This window comes from Anoplolepis gracilipes, chromosome 1, assembly GCF_047496725.1.
Source record: "Anoplolepis gracilipes chromosome 1, ASM4749672v1, whole genome shotgun sequence".
NCBI classification, from domain to species: Eukaryota; Metazoa; Arthropoda; class Insecta; order Hymenoptera; family Formicidae; genus Anoplolepis; species Anoplolepis gracilipes.
Genome location: NC_132970.1, coordinates 6893836 through 6916780, shown reverse-complemented (window position 1 = coordinate 6916780; position 22945 = coordinate 6893836). Strand labels below are relative to the sequence as shown.

General features: G+C 27.1%; 1 protein-coding gene across 13 annotated transcripts in view; it reads left to right on the top strand.

The window, feature by feature from the left end:
- The window catches only part of Nmdar2 (glutamate ionotropic receptor NMDA type subunit 2), a 203625-nt gene that overhangs the window by 160727 nt on the left and 19953 nt on the right, over window positions 1-22945 (top strand). For all 13 annotated transcript variants that reach the window (XM_072900943.1, XM_072900991.1, XM_072900952.1 and 10 more), the window contains one exon: window positions 8291-8520. In XM_072900943.1, the coding sequence (XP_072757044.1) occupies window positions 8291-8520 (230 nt within the window). The remainder of the gene's footprint in view (window positions 1-8290; window positions 8521-22945) is intronic.

The window sequence follows — 22945 nt, the reverse complement described above, 5'->3', positions numbered from 1 at the left end:
TAATAAAAATAAAGATTACTTAAACAAAAATGTATTAGAAATAATGTTTTTATTTAATTAAAATGCCATGAATGAAATCAGTATTATGTTTAATAACGAGTAAAAAATAAAAATGAAACTTATAGACAAAAATTTGATGAAAGTTTAAAACATATATAATTTGAATATAAATATGTGTACCTAATAATTTATAGTAATAATTAATAATTAGAATAATAAACTATCTGAAACATCATGAATGACGTATTTGTAAAACGCACTATGTTAGAATAACAAAAAATTAAAATAAATAGATATAAAATTGATGGATTATAAAAGATAATAACAATAAATATAATAAATAATAACGTAAAAATTTAGAGACCAATGGATTTATTGTTATATGAACATACCATACCCATTGTTAAAAGATTTTTTAAATTATAATAAACATTTTAAATTCATAAAAATTAGAATATTGAATTAGATAATATATGTCAAGTTAAATTTTCGTAAAATGCTATGAATATGATGCCAGATGAATCATATATAATTGGTTCAATTAACTCTTTTACGTTATTGACACTTTGATGAAAATATGTTACCATAAGATTTTCTGCAATCTTTTTGGCATTAGAAAACTGAAAATTAAGAACTAACTATGAGAAGTGTCATTTTTGTAAATACAATTGATAGTAATTGGCGTTCATTGTGTGTAAATTGTTAAATATATATATATAATCGCGAGAAGAGTAATTAGTCAATTATCGGAAACACAGAGAATGCAACTCTGGCTTCGGAATTACCGTTTGACCCAATATATCATTGCGGTCACTTCAAGCTTTTCGATACCTGGCACATGGTGTACATATGCAATGATACACGCGTGTACTATCTAAGACACGCGCGGCGCGTACAAAGCTAATTAGCGAAATTGCTCGAATAGCGTTACCCGATGCTTCCATTTACTCATCCATAATATCAATTGAGATAGAATAGGAAAATTGATCGAATTAATATATATGTTTGTACAAGAGAATGATTTGTAATTATAATTTTTAGGTACATTACGTTATTAATAAATAAAATATTTACGATAAAGATTTTATTAATTTGTATAAATGCAAAGCAAAAATATTTAATAAATATATTTCTAATTTAATAAATATGATTTAATTCTTCATTTTTCTCTTATATTAATTTTATATTTTTTATTAGATCAACAGAAACATACATATATATACATATATAAAATTACATATATACAGGGTGTCCAGTAATTGATGAAAAATCTGTTAATGGTAGATTCTTGAGATGATTTGGAGTCGATTTTTTCTCAGCGAAAATATCAAAAGACATCATCATTTTTTGCAAGTTTCCAATTTTTATCATTATTTACCTTTGTAATTAAGCCTTAAATTACAATTCTATTACAGTAAACTATCTGAAATTAACTGAAGAATGTAGTTTTGGTAATTTTTTAACTTCAAAAAGTTTAGTTTGCGAAAAGCGCTTTTTTTTAAATCGCTTATAACTCGGAAATTATTGATGCCTCGACATTTTTGTTGAGGAAAAATCGTCTCTAAATACCGAGCACCCTGTATAAAACTTATATATAAAAACATATGTATATAAAATTTGAATATTTCTGTAGATAATTCTTTGCTATTCTGTATATGATTGTCTGTTATTAAATTATTTTGTTCTCAGCTACTTATTAATTATAAAAAGTTACTAAAAAATATTATAAAACTTTTTATTATATATTGAATATTTTTTTAATCATATGTTTTACAATAATGTATTTTTATATGTAATTGCAATTTTTCTGTTTTGTGATTATTAAATTTTGTAACTATATTTTTTATTCTATCTCTCTTTCTCTCTTGATCAAAAAGATTATCATGATCTTAATTAATTAATTTTTCAATAATATGCAAATATAATCTCGTAAGAGAAGAAGCATCGAAAACCGCAGAAAATGTAATCTGTGACACTCTATTTTATTTGCTACAAAAATCCGAACTCGTTGGCAATTCGGAGTCCAATAACTTCCAAAACTTCTGATGAAAATAGCATCGCGAGACGTGCACGTGCCGCGTATGCGTTTTCTCTTGCCAAGTTGTTCGAGTTACGTCCTTTTCCATTCATCTCTTCGGTTGTAGTGTCCTCGACTGGCCCCAAACGAGCTTGAAAGTTGTCCCTTCCCGAGGGAAGATGTTCTTAGGAGGAAATTTATGCCAGAAGTTTTGCAGATTAGAGGACAGTCCAACGGGACGTTTGAAATCATGCCAAATACCGTGGGATGTATCTGCACAAACGGTTCTACTAAACCGTGGACAATATACAGCATACGTGTAATCCTCGTTTCCTTTTACCTAACCGGGCTTATCGAAGGGATAGCCATTGTGGTGGCTTTGTGTTGCGGCCGAAATCCTTGTGGGCCAATTAACTGTTCTGCTCGAAGCTCTTTCGGTATTCCTTAATCCGCTAAAGTGGTTTTGCATGTCATACTGTTAAATTTTTAAACATATCCAAATATCATAATCGAAGAGAGCAACTAAAGGATAAACAAGGTCATGTTAAAAATATTTTTCAATGATGAATTGAAAAGTTAAGGTCTGTCCGTGCTAAGTAAAAAATAACATTCTTTTGAGAAAAATGTTTGATTTACGGCATATTATTGTGTATGCAAAAAAATATTTTAAATCCGGAATAAATAGAAGGAAGTATTGCTTTTATAATCTTTTATGTGTGTTACGGAATCTTTTCTTCTTATTTCTAATTCCGTACTATTTTGTAAAAATTTTTTGCTGATTTTTATAAACTAATAAATAAATAATAATTATTTTTTTATGGCACATTATATTATTCTGTCAATTTATTATATGAATTAAATTATCAAATCAATGATTTTCCAGTTTCTTATAACAATATAAGTTTACTCGAATTATATAATAAATATATTTTTAAAGTAGTGTTAACGTACGTTAATGAACAATATTTATCGTGTAGATGGTACGTACACTCGATATGTCAATATATAATGCCTCTTAACTATAATTATTGTGGTGATTCTACTAGAAAGTTTATGTTCCGCTACGAAGCAATAAACTGGTTAACAAGATGTAACTGTTAGCGTGCCGCGAACTAAACAGGCGGTAGAACTTATAATTAGCAAATACGGTGCACTAACGAGATTACTATAATTAGCAGATTCCATGAGATTTTACGGTACATTCACGTTGACACCGCGTCAAAAGAGTGTTTGCAATTGCTTTGACGACAAACACTAGAGGATATCAACGTCAAAGAACGCATTACGGCATATACGTGACATATTTAATCGTATAATCTCGAGTCCGCGTAATGAACGTGTTGCCTGTTCATTAATTTATAGAATGTTAATCTAGTCATTAATTCATGACTAGCGCTTTGTAGCGAGCGCCGTTTCGCAAGACATTTCCCAGCAAAAGTTTAATTTCTGAGCGTTTTTTGCGATTCACTGACTCGCATGATATTGCGATTTACTATTTAAATTAATTGGACAATGAACAAAGAAAAAAAAAATATATATATATAGTATACAGATGACTTAGACTTAGAAAAATAAAATTTTTACCGACTCAGAGTTTTTCTTCAAAAAAATTATTAATTCATGACTGTCGCTTTATAACGGGCGTCATTTCGCAAGACATTTCCCAGCCAAAATTTAATTTCCGAGTGTTTCTTGCAATTCACCGACTTGCATTATATTGTGATCCACTATTTAAGTTAATTGGATAATAAAGTAAAGAAGAAGAAAAAACATGTAGTATACAGACAAGTTAAAATATCACTTAGAAAAATAAATTTTTTATCATAGTTTCTCTCCAAAAAATTATAAATGTTAATTAAAAAATATATACCACTATAAACTTCTGCTTAGATAAGTTTTAATATAATACGTTTTAATATACTTATAACTTCTATATGTATAGCTAGAATCACTTGCAAATTAGAAAATAAATAGAAAAATAAAAAATTAATATAATAAATTGCAAAATTAAAATTAAAATAAACTGTAAAGAGCACAATTAAAATTATTGCACATTATACGTATGACGTACGGTCAATGCACACATGTCAACGATATAAAAAATATATCTTATTCATATAAAATTCGTAGAAAATACAGGCACAGAGAATATTGATACATAAATTATAAAGGCACATATATACTAGTATCGCATACGATCAAATACGATTTCAAATTTCGACATTCGAAACAATCACGAAGAGTGTGTTATTATAGCGCGACGTTATCTTTGTGCAACTTCTTAGAAATTTGAAATTGAAAGATGCGCTTACAATTAATCACGTTGTCGTTAAATTCAAATTTCTACGATTGTATTGAAATTATGAAATTATTTCTATTAAATGAAAGAATGATGTTTCTCTTGTTTTCTCACCAAAACATTTCACGTCTCACCGAACACGTGTATATTCCTGAATTTGTAGTACCAATAAATATGATTTATTAAAATCAAATATCAAAATTATTATTTTTAATTATGTTTTATATTTAAACATCAGAAAAAGACCTCGATTTAAATATGATTAAATACATAATTGTTTATTCTATTTATACACAGGTTTTATATTCTTCTAAAATTTATAATTATTCTACTTCATATCTCCTCTAAACGCGAGATTGTTTATTCGCACATTCTGTTTGACGTTGCTTTCATAAATCTTGTTCTTCAGATTTTGCGTAATCGTGCGTTAATTCATGAATGCATCACGTATGCGTTCTCGTAATTTCAGTATAAATTGAGAATTTTTTATAACGAAACATATGTAATATGTGCGCGTTTTGATATCAATTTACAGATATGGAACTCGGTTGATGGAAACGAAAAACTGAAAATGCATGTCAAATTTTTTAAACGTCAAATTTTTAAAATAACGAATGTGTAAATAAATCTCTCGAATTTCCAGTCTCCCGAAAAGAGATCTTGATCGAAAAAAAAATTGAGTATTCTGCTTTTTTTTGTCCCCTCGTAGTCACGGGAGATAAAAAGTGGACGATCATGCTACCGTATATAGGCATGTATATGAATTTTCATGACGACACGCTTGGTGCAACCCCTACTCTCCCATGCAGTATCGGTTTCTAATATGTAGATGTCTCGCATCGAAGTGCATTGCTGGCGGAGGCTCTACATATTCAAAAGTTAGGCGACGCTTATACCGAAGCGATGCAATTTCGTTTTATTGGCCCTAGGAAGTTGCTATGTACTTTGCGCGAGAAACCAGCTATTTTCTTTACTATAGTACATGGCTGCCAAATAAATTTTGACGGCTGACGGGAAAAGACTGTTGACGGAACGCGCAATACATGCAAAAAAATAACGGAAATGAACAGCGTAAGTGAAAATGAACAACGTTATGTTTGGCTGTGTGCAAATAAACTGGCCTAGTTCTATTTCTTGTTCACATCGTCGTAAAATTACCTCTTTGAATCCGACATTTCGGGATGCATAGAATAAATCAATTCACGTTCGAATACACTCGAGTAAATGCACCACACAAACATCGATGAATAGTCGATGAAGTGTAATGGAAATAGATACACTCTGTTTAATTTTCAAACTGTACTATACTATACGTACTATATGTAGTTAATATATATGTATGTAGTTGAAAAAGTAAAGTTGAAGTAATATAAATATCCTGAAAAGTTGCTTTGAGAAAGAAAAAACATAGAAAAAAAAAGTAGAATTAAAATTATTTTATATGAAATTAAAAATTTTACATATAAAAAAATAAAAATTATATTTTTAAATTAAAATTTAGCTTTAATAAAACTTTATAATTTTCTTTAAAAATGTATATTATAATTAATCATAATTAATTACATTATAATTGGATTTCTATTTAATTTTTATGATAGTAATTGCGCGAAACAATTTTTGTCCGGTCTCTATTCTGTATATCTTTAAGTAAATCAATTCTTGATAATAAGAATAAAAATTGATATTACTTTTAACAAAATTCGAATTAACGAATTATTTCTACAAGCTGTTCTCTCTTTTCTTGTAATAAAGAAATATTTGTTTTATGTGATAAACTCAAGAATTTATCTTTAATTATCAGAAATCAATATCGATATATTATCAATATTTTTATTATAGTACAAGTATGAAATACTACTTTTTCATAATTTATGATATTAAATCTTAACATAAATAAGCACTTTTACAAAAAAATTTTTAAAATTACATTTTATATATAAATTATATTACATTATATAAAAATATATATTTTAATTGCTTGTATTATAAAATAAGAACAAATAAATAAATAAATAATATAAAAAAATTAATGTTTTTTTTTTCATAAAAAGCTTATAAGAATTCAAAATTTAATTGATAATATAAATCACATCTAAGTTTTCTACACCTATTGTATTATTTTTTTAAGTATTATTATCGTAATGGTACCATAAAGTAAATAGGATTTTATTTTCAGACATAGTTTTTAAGAATGCAATGCGAAAAAGATGGCAGAAAAACAGGCACAAGAGCACTTTTAATATTGTTCACATGAGTTGCTGACGCAATAATCATATTTTTACTCGGTTGAGCTGGGTCGACCGTAAATTTTAACATATGAGAACGTCCGGCATGTGCAAATGGTTTTAATAACTGCTGTAAATTATATCTACGTTATTTTCATATTTTGTTGGTTTATATTGGTTTCAAATTGCACTTTCAAATAACGCAATATTTTAATAAGGCTTTTAAAATATTGTAGAACCATATGTATTTAAGTATGAAATTCAATGAATTAGCTATTCAATTAATATATTTGATTTAATTAATATCTTATGATAAGTTTTGATAATTACATAAATTATTGTGGCGGAATTATCCTGTTTTTTTAACAAATTGATTATTTTCAAATAACTATATTATATTCTTATTATTGATATTCTCATTATTATAAGTATATAATATTAATAATTTCTATTTTTCTACTTTTCTACGTTTTCTCAAAGTATCCTTTCTAGAATGTATTTAAACATAATATCTCTATTCTATTTTACTTTCTGCTAACAAAGTGACTTTAGTTACAATTGAACCAATTATAAAAGCGACGCTAAATTTTCTAAAATGGTAGGATCGGCGAATGATGGATGTATTATAAAATTTCCATCAACGTTGACTAATGGCGTCCTATTACCGAGAATAGTTTCATCTGAATAGAAAGTAAATTGCACGCTCGATAGTGAGAGACGATATGCGTGGGAAGCGATTCAAGTACATGACGAACTTCAGTTACATCGATGTGCGCTTAATGCTGCCTTCGTACTAAGTCGTCACAAAACGATTCAAGGGAAGTGTCGGAATAATTTCATAATTTGATCTTCGTTTCGCGCGTCATACTTTCATCGCTGACGTTTTCTTTTTTACTGAAAACAATTTTATACATAATCAAATATAAAAAGTTAGCGATGCAAAATTTAAAACAATAAAACTAAAACTACATCGTACAATGTTTCACGAATATTTTAATAAAAGTTTTAAGTACTGTAACAAATTGTTAAAAATTTGATTATAATTTTCTACAAAATATATCTGTTAAATTATTTTAATGACTTTATCAAGTAAAATTTAAAAATTATTATTATTATTTTCAAAGAGAAGTTACAGAAACAAGAAAGAAAGAGATAGAATATCTCATTAAAGGTTAACTAAATCACAAACAAAAAGAAACAGAAAAAATGAATAACTGCAAGGATAAATAAAACCTATGATATAATCTTTCTAACAATTCCCAACTCGATACGTTAATAAATTGATATAGAGTACTTTTTTATTGTATTGTGCTTATTTTTTATTTCTTTTTACTTTTATGATATTTACTTAACCCTAGGCTGTCACACCGGGTCACCGTGATCCGGACTGATGAAAATAAAATGTGAATTTAAACAAAAGAATTTGTTTTCCACAATTTCTTTTTTCAAATGAAAATAATTAAAATATTAATTTTTTATAATTGGAATATATTTTTCTATGTTTGAGCTTTATTTCAGGATTTTTTTAACAATTTTGGACACTTAGTTTTTAAACTGCAGCTCATCAAAAATTGCGTTGGGTCACAGTGACCCGCAAGTGACAGTCTTGTTCGAAAAAAAAGGTGTGACAGTCTAGGGTTAAATTATTAATAACAATATTTTTTTATACTAACAACATGACACTACAAAAAGATTCATTAAGATTGCTGTTAGATCTGGTTATATTTTATATTTTTATCTTGTCCACAGATCGGTGTCTGGAAATCCTGGGAAAAAGAGGGTCTGGATATTAAAGATATCGTCTGGCCGGGCAATAGCCATACGCCTCCGCAAGGCGTGCCGGAGAAGTTTTACCTTAAAATAACCTTTCTAGAGGAGCCGCCCTACATCAATCTTGCACCGCCTGATCCTGTGACCGGAAAATGCTTGGTGGATCGCGGTGTTCACTGTCGAGTGGCCAAGGACTCCGATATGGTTGAGTAAGTTTGAGAAATTGCATTCTTTTGTCGAGGAAATATACATCTGTCAATAGCTTATTTTGATATCCATGCGATCAACTCGCGATTCTAAATATTATACACACAATTTTTAAGATCAATAGTTAAAGAAAAACTTGAAAATTTGCTATAAATTATTCTTTTAAAATCGAGTTTGCAAATGTTGCCGATATCGATATATACATTGTATGTATATGTGTATATATGTGATATATAATTTTGCATATCTTTTATTAATACAATTAGTTTCTGGTTTGTGCAATGCATGTTTCTTTTGAAGAATACTTTATATATTATGTGCTTTATATTTATATTAAGTAATATAAATAATACATATTGTATGTGGAAAATATTTTCTTTCCGTTAAATTTAGTCTTTATTAATAATAAGTGCTTTATTATTGAATAATTAAAAGTGTTTAGTTTTGAAAATCAATTAGAGACATGAACCAGGTCATACATCGTTTTTTAATTATTATTTAATTATTATATTTAATTATTATGGATATTAAGTGCACTTGCTTAATTTAAACTGTTATTTACTGTGTTGTTAAATTATTTTATATTTAAAAAGAACATAATATATGTATTTCGTGGACTGTAGAAACTGTCTGAGCGATTAAAAGATTAAACATCGCGATGATAAACGAGACTGATCATAAGAGTATAAACTACTCAGAAACAATGTTTAGTTACACGCTAACTGTTACTACTTAATGTTAACGCTTACAAGTGTATTTCACTCCGTAAAATTTCTAGAATTATTTATTTATTACTTTTATTTTTTGTCGATGAAATAACAACACAATAATAACAACAAAAAATTAAAATAAATATACAAATTTTTATAAAACTTTTATAAAACTTTTTATAAACTATTTTTATATTTACTTTTTATATCTTTATATTATTATTTATTATATATTTTTTATTTATACTATACGTTATATTTTATTTCTTATCTCTATAACTTATAATTTAACCTTTACTAAATAAACGAGTTACTAAGGTTTAATTAACATTAATATCTAATTTACATAAGTAATACTAGTATGATATTCGACGTTGGAAATGCTTTAATTCATGACATGTCGGGAAGAGTTATCAAATTCTGACAAATTCAACATTATTTTTAAATGAAGATCGAATATTAAGCTCGAGCATCACGCTACACCGCACACTTATTTCGTTTACAAGGGAGTCCTAGCAAAGTACATACATATGTATGTCGTTTCTATACCAAGTTCGAAAGAGTCTTACGCACATGCAATTCAAAATTAAAGAGCTCGTCTTTGAACGAGAGAGACCGGACTAACACTCGCGCTTCATAAAAGTGAAGAGTTGACATCTCTAGTGATAAATAATAACGTTTGTCATGCGGTAAATTTATTCTTTACAACGTGCTTTCGGCAAATTCTTCAAGTTTAGACGTTGATATAACAGCAGTAAGCATAAAAAAATGTAATTGTGACTATTACAATGGGTTAATAGTTTAACACGATGTTATTTTTGTCGGCTGTTTGTATCGACCTTCGCGAAGTGTTGAAATTTATTGAGCATATTCTCGATGTCGTTATCCAATTTGGAGTGTCATCGATTTCGTTTGGGGTTACACTCTCTAGCAGACACTCTCTGCATATAACAGTATTTATTTACACAAAACCAGGTCACGCAATATACGTTAAAAACTTGTTTCTATTCGAATAGTATGCAACAGCTGCAGCATACGTTTTCAATGTAAACTCGAGGATTCGCGCAAAAATCTATCTTTATGTAAAACAATACAGCATTTTGCCGAAAACAGTACGAGATAAAATAGTTCTATATATATTTTGCTATATTTTTTCTTTTGCATAGCGAAAAAAAATAAATTGACAGTATTATTATATTTATGAATTATTGATTGCAAAAGAAATTAATTTTTGGAGATCGATATTGCAGTATTTCCAATTAATAATGCGCATAATTTTATATATATTTTGACTGCTTTTCAATTTTTTTATTCATCCACATCTGCCTTCTTTAAAAATTTTAATTTTACAATACTTTGTACATTGCTTTAATATATATATATATATATATATATATATATATATATATGTATATATGTATATATTAAATTGTCGCATTATGTGTGAATTTTTCGCATATTGGAGGCCTTCACAGTATATACAATGTTTTTTTCCGAATATTATTTAGCTATTATTGTAAAGTCCTTAAATATGCAAAAAATTCATAATTTATTTATAAAATAGAGAAGAGCGGAAAAAAATGACGATTTAATGTGTATTTGTATATGTAAGGAGTATCGTTCTGATTCAAATCGCAACTTGAGAATAGCACGCTGACAAATTTCTTATACCTGCGGGAATAATAGTGTGGAAGTAATTGAAACTCTTCTTCCTTTTTTTTTCTTTCTTTCTCTTCCTTGCGTGCGCGCAAAGAAGTGCTAGGAAATTATCTCGAAGAGAAAAGTATAAAATAGAAAGAGAGAGAGAGAGAGAGAAAGAGAGAAGGAGAGAGGGAGGAAGAGAGGGAGAAAGAGAAATCAATTTTCTGTTTCAATTGTTGATGTTACAACAATCTCGTCTACGAAGAAATTTCTAAAGAAACATACCAGATATTCGCAAACTGATAGTTGTATAGATAGGTTGAAAAATAAAGAGAAAATATTTTAAGGGGATTTAATATACCATTTTTGAGATATTTTTATTCTATGTGAAATTAATAAACATTTGTTTATTAAATTAAAATGCTACATTTTAAAAAACACATTTGAAAAATATATATTTTATTAAATTTTTATAAAACACTATTTTATAAAATTCAATTCTAAGAATATCGTTCGCAATATTTCTACTTATTATTTTATAACTTATTACGAGTGGCCTACATATAATTTAATGGCTTATACAGGGTGTCTGGTAATTCGTGAAAAATCTGTTAATGGCAGATTCTTGAGATCATTTGGAGACGATTTTTCCTCAGCAAAAATGTCGAGACATCAATAATTTCCGACTTATAAGCGATTGAAGAAAAGGCCATTTTCACAAACTAAACTTTTTGAAGTTAAACGATTACCAAAACATACTTCAGTTAATTTCAGATAGAGTTTACTCCAATGGAATTTTAATTTAAGGCTTAATTACAAAGATATATAATGATAAAAATTGGAGACCTACAAAAAACGATGTCTCTCGATATTTTTGCTGAGATAAAAACGACTCTAAATGATCTCAAGAATCTGCCATTAACAGATTTTTATAACCAATTACCGGACACCTTGTATTCATATAATTCAACTTAAAAAGTTTTTATTTATAGAAAAAAATTTTTTAATTAAAAATTTAAAAAGTTTCTTTTTTTGTTAAATGTTATTACAAGAATTTGTTAGATATTATTACAAAAAATACTTCAAAGATTATTTGAAATAACTAATATTAAATTAATTAGACAAACAATTGCATCACGCTTGAAGTAGGTCGCGCGCTTTTATTCACTTCGGCAAATGGCGAGAACTAATGCTTATTACTTTTCTTCCGAATAAGAATATTTTGGAAAAGACATAATTAAAAATTTTATGTTTAGTTGTTACACGAAAACTATCAGCGTAGGAATACGTTATTTTTTTAAAGAAATTTAGAACTATTTAATGTATAGTTTTTTTGTTTATAAATACGATTGTTACAACGATTATATAATATATAACGAGTATATAATAATAATGTGCAGTTTCAAAAATAATTAGCTAATTTATGTTTAGCTGTAATAGTTTTAGTATTTATTTTATTTGAAAACACCTTATATTATTATTATTATAAAGTCTTCGCTGTTGTTTGTTTTAATAATAATTTACGATAAAAATTCAACTTTTAATCATCTGTAACAATAACTTATTTAAAATATTTTAAATATAATAATAATGAGTTTAAGTATATATTTTATTAATTATAATGATTACAGTTATTCATAAAGTATGCAGAACATATGCATATTAAAAGTTTTTATTGCGGATGCGGAACGCGGAGCGTATATTTGATTCTTATTTTACTAACAAAAAATCGCTTTTTATCTTAATAAATTGTATTAATAAATTTCCCGTAGCAAAATTCCATATCCGTAATCGCAGGTGCACGAGAAATACATATTAAATAAAAATGGAGAGAGAATTGAAAAAAATTAAATCATTAGTGGAAATACTGCACATAGTATTTTATGTACAGTATAAAGTAACTAACTAATTGTTGCTAATAAAAAATAAAAATCGTATTCCATCAATTGTTAGAGGAAAAATAGAGAGAATTACCTAATTGCTAATTGTGCGCAGCGTGAAAGAACAGTACGTTACTCTCCCTTAACGAATTGATATTAGCGCTGGAAGAAAGTTGCGAAGGTGGCTGCTCGCAGTGCAGAATAATTGGCAATAAATTACATCTAACGCTTCACTCATACTGTCCGCAAAAATGCCAATTTGTCCATGTCACATTTTAAAATTTTTCTTCGACTTAAAGATCACATTTCTATCTAATTAAGATAGTATTACGAACAGAATAATAAATATTATCTCGTCGGGATCATTTTCAACAAAGAAATATGTATCTTTGCTTGCATTTTTAACGAATTTATTAAAATTTATTATAACAAACATTCTTCTTTAAATGAGTATATATCAGGGATCCGAACCGAACCGAAATTGAAACCGAAAACCGTTCCGTAACCCTTTTTTAGATGAACCGATACCGAAACCGAAACCAAATTTTACAAAATTTATAACACCGAAATCATAACTGAACCAATAATATTATTTATGGTTAACAGTTTTTTTCGATTTTTTTTTTCCGGTTCTTAATCTATATATGTATAAATCTGTTTTTTATAGTTGAATCAATATGACGACTTAATGCTCGATTGAAAATGCTTAATTTTTTAATAATAAGTATTTAGAAATATTAGTTTGGAGTAAAATAACATTATGCTTTTTTAGATTTTGTAACTGTTCTAAATTTTTTATTATTGTTAATTATTATCTCTACGTCGCTTATATTTTAATTCTTCTATCTGAATCCACCAAATTAATCACATTTTAGTTTATCTTTTACACATATATATGCATAAAATAAAACATTGTATTAAATAATATAATTTTTTATTTTTATTTCTCGTCATCTGCAAATGTACAATTTAATAAATATAAATATAAAAAAAGTTATTTTATTAAATTTATCATTACATTTCAAACTCTTTCCGTAACTATAACCGAAAAAAAGTTTTAAAAAACCGTAATTTTTTCGGTTTCGGTTTCGTTCACTGGTCAAGAAGCCGAAACTGAAACTGAAACACTTATTCGATATTTTATTAAACCGTAACCGGAACCGAACTGAAAAAAGCTTTCAATCCGGGTCCCTGGTATATATATATATCGAAAAAAATATACATAAAATTTTTATCGGTAAAATATTTTTAAAAGTATTTATGGAATCTGAATAAGGACATTCAGAAAAATTACAATAAAGATTTGGTTCCATTTTTTATTTATAAAATAAAATTTTTCGATTAAAATAATGGCACCATTAAAAAGAGCGGGAAAAAATTTATCAATTAACATATTTTTTAACATACACATAAATACATACATATTAAAGAAAATATCGGAGAAGCTATCATAGTTAGACAGACCTTTCGCTAAGTACTTGACAAACTACAATTCCTAGACAAGATCCGCGAGATTGTGTATTAATATGCAAATTGTGTTAGATTTACTAATGTCCTTTACTGGAAGTGGCTGAGACATACAAATAGTAAAGGTCGAGCTTGTATCTTGAACACAAGAGGGAATGTGAATGCGTTTTTGTAAGGCATAGACCTCTTGGCTTGGAATCGAAAACGGATGGAACTATATTATGTATGCGAAAACCTTATGAATCCGAGATATCCAATTTGATTTCAAGATTTATTATGCGATTTATAAATGTATTCAAGATGTTTTATAATACGGTTGTATGTAATTTTACAAGTAATTTGTACAAATAATTTAATTTATAATTAGTAAAAGTAATGAAAAATAAGACAAAAACGTTTATATGAACCTTCTTCATTATTTCTGTACACTAAACTTATTTCAGAAATTATGCTCGTATATTAACTCTTTATATATAGTGTGATAATTCGGAATATCATATTCTCTCCTATATTATGAAGTTAATGAGGGAGCGCCGCTTATCTGAAACTCTTGTACATGATAGAGAACTGAGTTGCTTACTAGGTTGAACTCGAAAGTATCATAATTAATGACGGTGAACTATGATAGACAACATCTATTTTGCTCACAAGACAGCATCAACAACTTAGCCAGTTATGGCTTCACATTAATCGAATATGAATAGAAGCACGGAAAATTGCTAAAGCTTTTTTTTTATTATAATTGTAATATAATTGATTATAAATAACAAATTTTTGATGCTTTTAATTAAAGTATAATAAATGTACTTGCGCAATTATCCCTATATTACATTATCCAAAGCATCTCTAGAGAGAGAGAGAATCATATGTTTTGACACGTACATACATATTCAATATCTCGTTAATCTAATTAAGTCGAACTCTCTTAATTACTGAAACTTCTGAACAATTCGAAAATGCAAATCGACGATAGCCCGCGGCTTATGTAAACACACGACGCGTTTATATTAAAATAAGGATTGAAATTCGCAACGGTTCAGATATTCTCAACAATTTCTATCATGTTAACCAGCAAAATCGGTAGATCATGTAAACATGTTGCGTAAACGAAAGCTCAGATAAAGACCCAGATACCGCGCGAGCGAAATGTCGATACACGAGAAGCAGCTCTCCGATGAAACTCTTATGTAATGCTCCTTGAAAATAACAACCTCTCTTTGTAGTTTAAGTGCTCTTTATAGCAATCTTCTACTTTGGTGTGACTGAGGGAAGAACTACTTTTCGCTAGTAGCACACTTGACAGACCACTGAGTAATTTGATAAAATTTCAACTCAAGCCGAGAAAATTTGTTCTTAACGTAAAAAATTAATTTTTTTAGGATTATTATTTTTTTATAAAATATAAAAGTATTTAAAACTTCTTTTAAAATTTATATTAAATTATATATATATATATATATATATATATATATATATATATATATATATATATATATATATATTAAATGCAATTTATATATTATATTCATAAATTTTTATTTTATATATTTGTTACGAAATGTGTTACTATATCTCACATACGCAAATAAATATGTACAGTACGTTTTTTTTTTAATTAAAGAAATATATAAACATTTTTATCGTCAATGAAACTGATACAAATATTTTGATTGTCAACTTGAAACTGGAAAGTTTTTTTGCTAATAATTTTATAGATTTTTAAATTATCATTACATTATAAACATATTACAATTTTTGCGGCAAATCATCTGAAGATTATAAGAGAAATTGTGTATAGGTGACAGCATTCTATGAGAAATATTTTGCCAAAGAAAAACTGGATCAAAGGGTTAATTGCAAAAATGTGATCTCATATCGCGGCAATGCCAGAGTTACTTAATCTTCCAAAAGCGATTTATTTGTCACAATCGGTCACAATGTATTCTGCAAAAAACTATCATTCATTTTTCACGTTTCTGATATGTGCAACTGAATGGATTCTAGTTGATAACCTCTCTATCGTGACAAATCACTCTTGTTGCATCGATCGCTGATTTAAAGCGCATTTTTGCGGTATTCGCACAACCGTGACAATTGAAGCACAAACAATAGGAATATCTAGATGTAGGAGATGTGGAGAGTCGATTTCTCGTATTATCAGAAACGAGAGCGATATAATATTAATTGCAGCCGGTGGAATAGTGCACCTCTAGGAATATCAGCGTCAGAACGTTGACTAAAATTACACGTGAACATGTGCTACCTAGTTTTACCTTGTATTATATAACGCAATAGTAGTTGCGCGTCACTGTCAGGCAAACGTGTTCGTGACTTTGAATATACTTTATTACGGCTGAGTGGTAGAAATTTCGTACGTCACTCACTGTATAAGTCAAAAGTATACACATTTATTTTTACAATGGGGTAATTTAACTTTTTGGCAATCAGTTACTAAAATCGGCCATTTCCTTATTTGTTATCATAGCAATGCAGAAAAAATGTTATAGGTGACTATATATATAGTATGGAAATTACACAAAACGACGTTATAAAAAACTGATTATAAAATTAACTATAAAATATTGATGATTATTTTTGAAAACACATTAAAAACGGACAAAATATTTTTTTACACGATGCTTATTTGATATAAATAACTGAATTTTATTTTTAAATGGGCTGTTTTTTTATAAAATAATATTATTTTTGAAATAAAAATTTGTTTTAATGAAAATTCGAGTTTGTTTATATAATATCATAAAATTTTGAAGATAAGCAAGAAAAAACTTTTTTGTATATTACTTTTTTATTAATAAAATCAGAATTATATCATAAAAAAAATAAATTTATTCTTACAATAATTCTAAAGTAAAAGTCTTTAATTCAATTTATAAAGCATAATTGGAATATAATCGAATATAGAAAAATAAACAAAGAAAATATAATAAAATCTTACATAATTTAATATTTGCTGATAAAATATTATTCAAGTAATTTATTTAAATTATTTTATGATATACGGTAAATGTTGAAATACATTGTATTATCATTAATTTTATGTAAATTTAGAATATATTTCAATAATTTAGTGCACTGAAATGTAACTGTTTGCAACTGTGAATATGCAGAAATTTGATCTCAGACACATCATCAAACCGACAGTAGCGACTCGCGTATATTAAATTTCAAGATTATCATGCTATCACTTTATAAAGGCTCTTACTCCACGGAATACGAAACTCATTTCCGTTCTTCCAGGAGCTTGTAGTTTTATTATTTTAAATTTTATTATTTTATTATTTGTCGAAATTTTGATAAGAGAAAAAGTAGAAAAGAAGAAGTATTAATTTGTGAAAATTGAAGTGCATTTATACATATAACATACCGATTATCGTACATATCTATATAAATTATCAGTTGTATACATTTCCGTTAAAGACTATATTTTGACATCATTGATTGGCACTAAAACTAATAGCAAAATTTGTGCGAGCAGCTTTATCGATTTTGATTGTAGGACGTCAGAAATAATTCATAACTCGGAACTGCCATCGTTCCATCATGCATAATTTTGAATCCTCTTATGTGAACGAGCTATTATTTGCATACTATTAACTAGAAATCATAGATATAAAACTTAATTAACTGCGTTGAAAAGTAACTAAATTATAATAATTTATTGAAAAACAAAATTAATTTATTATAAGTTTGCCTATTTTTTTATATTGAAGAGCTTATATGAAGCTCTCGAATAAAACGTTCGGAAAATACATGTATATCCGTTTTTGGAAAACAAAGAAATATGATTTAATCCAGCTAGGTAAACTCTCTTTAATTAGAAACATTAAAAATATAGCAAAAGGCAATACATCATTATCTTTTTAAACAATGATTAACGTAGCGTGAAATCAATTTACGCAGGTTTATTATGTATATATATAAAACAAATTGATATACAAAGCATGATGTATATTACATTAGGCAGTATCGCAAAATGTTAAAAATGTCAAAAACTATAAAGAATACTATTAAAAAGTTCTCGCTCCCGACGCGTTACTGCAAGTGAAGAGTTGAAAGCATTATTGGCGCGAATTTCTCGCTTTTAATGTGACGTTACATTTTTCTCAACAGCAGCACGCTCTCCTTCGAAATTGTGAGCGTCTTTTATACGTGCTACTGCGAGAGAAAAAGAAAGAACGGCAATAAACGTCACTGCGTGCTCTTTATAACTGTGTCTCCGCCACGATACTTTTCTGGGCATTGTTGCCAAGCTGACCTACGAATACGTATTCGATTTTTATCACCGACCCGCAATTCCGGCATATGCTTCCATTGGGACCTCGTCTTTTCTGCTCTCTTACTCTTTTCTCCCATCACGAAATATATTTGACTTCTATCTGCTTTACTGCGCACGCAATGTTTCGTTTTTTATGTTTTCTTCTCCTTGATAAATATTGCCATTCGAGACAAAAAAGGATACCTTATTGTAAGTTGATGGGTATGTTCAGTAGCTAAAGTACATTTATAGTCAGACATATGTCATTTTCATTATATCCAAATTTTTCGTAGATGAATAAAATTTTAATTAATACAATTATTTTATATCAATTAAAATCTTATTAAAATTATTCTTTAAAAATATTTTTTTAATAAAAAAGTTAAATTATATAAAAAAGTATTACGTTTATCAATATACAGATGATTCATATAAAGTGACTGATATAAATATTTGCAAAAATTAAAGTTACAAAATTCTTTATGCAAAAAATATTTAATATAGAAGAGGATGTTGTATAATAAAAACAATTTTTGATATGTGAAGGCATTAAAGAGAGAGAGACAGAGAGAGAGAGAGAGATTTTAAGGTCAACTTAGTTTTATTAAATGAAACCATTCTAATTTTTTTATACAAATTGATTTTTTGCAATGTTCTCGGCGTAAAAAGTTATAAGGGTATGGAGCCAAAAATTTAATAGGAATATTTTATACTTTAACTCTACATAATTTTACATAAACTATGAAATATCTCGCAAAATATTTATTCTTTTATTATCTTACCTCAATACGCATAGAACAAAGAGGAATCAATTGATGCAAAAAAAAAAAAAATATATAGTTATCTTTAAGAAAATTTATAAATTTGCAACGAGCAGTTACGATGTCCTCTTCGATATTAAATATTTTTAGTACAAAGAATTTTTGTATCTTCAACTTTTACAAATATTTACATTGGTCATTTTATATAAATCACTATATATACATGTACGTACATATACATGTACACTTATATATTCTTATATGTAATTTTTCTAAATCTAAAATAATATGAAAGAAATCACGTGATAATGTAAAATATGAAATTTTGTCTGCTAGGATTGAAAATCTGATATTTCTGTACGTGTCAGCGCATCGGCAAAAATTCCGTTCCGACACTGTAAACAATGGAAAAATCTGCCGAATACAGATATTTATATCTTTTTTATCAGGCATATTCAGTTTTTATTTCTCTTTTTGTCAGGATGTTTTTTCATGTTTCGAAAAAGCGTTATTGTTGATTGATGTAAATTATTATTATATTTTTATTTTGCATATTGAAAATATAAGAAAAATAAAACAGTTATTCTTATTGAAATTATGAAGAACATTTACGAGAATTAGTATAATCTATATGTGTCTATAAATGTGTAAATTTTTTTCCATATTTTAAAAAAATTTTGAAACAAATGGCATCAAATTCAATCAGTTATGTTGATATAGTTTTGAGCAAATCTTTGATACGTTTAAATAAACCTAAACCTAAACTCGAATAACAGCTACAATTGCTATTAAAATGAGAAGAACAATGGTTTTTGTCTTTTTACACACATACACCGACTATCATTATAAATATTGATTTTGGCATCTTTCAAATAATGTCAGTAAACTGTTAATTGGCAATTTAAAGTAATGCTTCGATGGAATTGATTATATTGATTCAGCCGCAAATAAAATACGTTGAAATAACATTCGAAACAATTATTACTTGCCACCGCCAATTCGTACGATTTAATATTGGAAGATACGATCAATACACCATTAATTTGACATATGACATACACAGACAATGCATTTATATGTTACTAGTATATTTAATTCCGATGTTATGCATTCTTTATGTGAGATTAAAATTTTTACTTATGTATTAAACACTAGAAAAAAAGCAATTCCTTATAAAAATTTAATACATATCTTTTGCAGATGATTTGTAAAGTTTCTTTTACAATGTGAACAGTTCACCTTCGAAGCTTTAATGAGAATAGTTTACAAAAATGTTTATTGTGATTACTTAATTCATGAAAAACAAAATTATAATACAAAATTTTCTTCTGGCTATTACTTGGTTACTATTAACATTATGTTTTATCGTAATAACATATCGTAATAAAGATACAATTGTTACTAATAAGAGAGATATGTATTTATTGTATAAAAATTGTAAAATTTCCCTCTTTTTCTTTCTGTCTTTTCTCAAACTATATGATGTTATATGTATGTACATGTATTTTATTACTTAAGAAACAAATTCTTTCCCATTTTTAATAACTTCAATATTATTTTTTATAATATTTTCTTATGTATATATAATTTTACTAAACAATAATAAATTTTATGTACAGGATGATTCTAAATAAGTTCTAACAATTTTAGGAAATGATTCTTTGTCGAAAATTAAAGCGGGTTTTTCATATAAATATATATTCCTATATCCTTTGAGAAGTTACACTTTTTCAAAGAGGAACATGAAAATTGAGTTTTAATTTTTTTTCTCAAGTTTTGGACAAGTTAAAAAAATGAAATTTGATGGACATTTTCCACTAGTATAAAAAGGATACTTATTAGTATTTTTTTTAATTCTTAGTATAACCTTAGTATAACCTTAGTATAAGCCTTAGTATAACCAATTTAGTACCATGTTGTGCATGATAAGTTGTATTTTATTTTTTTTACTTGAAAACTATTAATTGTATACGAACGAAAATTTTAAAAAATAAAAAAGTTTCTTAGATATCAAGCTTTCTAATGCATGTTTTTAAATAATCGTATATCAGCTCGTTAAAAAGTTCTAATAAAAAATTAAACAAGGGTTACTAGTTTCATCTCATACGGGAGAATTAAAAAAAATATCTTTAATACATATCCTTTTTACTAATGGAAAATGCCTACTAAATTTTATTTTTTTAACTTATCTAAAATTTGAGAAAAAAAAATAAAAACCTAATTTTTACGTTTAAAGACATGTAACTCTTTAGAAAGCGATATAAAGAAGTACATCTAAAAGACTTTCCTTAATTTTCAACAAAGAATCATCTTTTACAATCACCGTATGTATATACATATAATTTATTATTGTTTAGTAAAATTATTTTTTTTCTCTTTTACACTTTAAAACTAAAAAAAAAATTTATTCTTGTAAAAATAAGTATTTACAAAAATGTATTAAAGTATTACAAAAATTTATACCAAATATTTGATTTATTCTAAATAAGTACAAAACTCCACTGCATTACGAAAGCTATTGAAATTTATTTACTTTTAGTACGTGTCTTTTGCTATTTTTATACTTCCCTTGTACTTTGTTTACCTTAATAATATTGCGCTCTTTCTGTATCAACATTAATCATGACTTAGACTTTGCACACAAAAGAATTTAATGTTACTTTGAGAGCTCAATCTTGTTAGCTGAACACGTCAGATGCATGAAAGGACTTTATTCCGAGGGACGATTTTCTCTAAAGAACGGCCAACAATGGCTGTCAGTTCTTGCTATGACGACATCTGGTCCGAATGGCACGGCTGTGGTGAATTTAATTGTGCCTTGCTTATACCAGGATAAAGAGTATACTAGGATCGCATAGCAGAACGATTAAATGCAAAAATTCTTGGGATGGAAAATCAGGATGTTGAAATGGAAATTTCTCTGGAAATGTCTCATTAGTGCGTTGGCCTAACTTCAGGAATATTTCTTTTTGTTTCTTTTTAAATGCGAGGACTCCAGCTTTGCTGAATATATCAATGTTTGCACAGAAAATGTACTTATTTGAACAGACTTCTATTATGTAATGAAAATAGAAATTTTGTATGAAAGCAGTAAAACGTTGCTTTAAAATGTCGTGATAGTTTTAATATATTTTCTCAGAAACATTACATACATTAATTATTGTAGATGATAGTGTTATATTAACTGAATAGTATATACATATATTAACTAGCATTTATGTATAATATATATGTGTGTGTAGATGTATATACAATGTTTTACTACTTCCATTCAAAAAGTGTTCATTAAAATTATATTTAAAATAAACGTTTATTTTTTATTTTTATTTTTTACAAGATTTTTATTTTTTATTTTTACAGGTTTAAATTAATATTTTTAAAAACATTTAATACATATTTTTATGAATAGCTATTTTAATTATCAAAATTTTTTATATATGTATGTGTACATATATATATATAAAACTTTTTAAAATTTGTTTATAATATATAATATTGATCTTATATAAATTTCCATATTTTTTCTGACTTTTTAAATATAATTATTAGAATATTACATATTTTCTTTTTCTATGACATTGCGCATAAAATTATATGCGAGCTGTACATAATACTAAAAATACTAAAAACTTTTTAAGGAAACCTGTTAAAAGAATTTTTTATTTATTATATTTTCTTCCGAAAAATTTGTA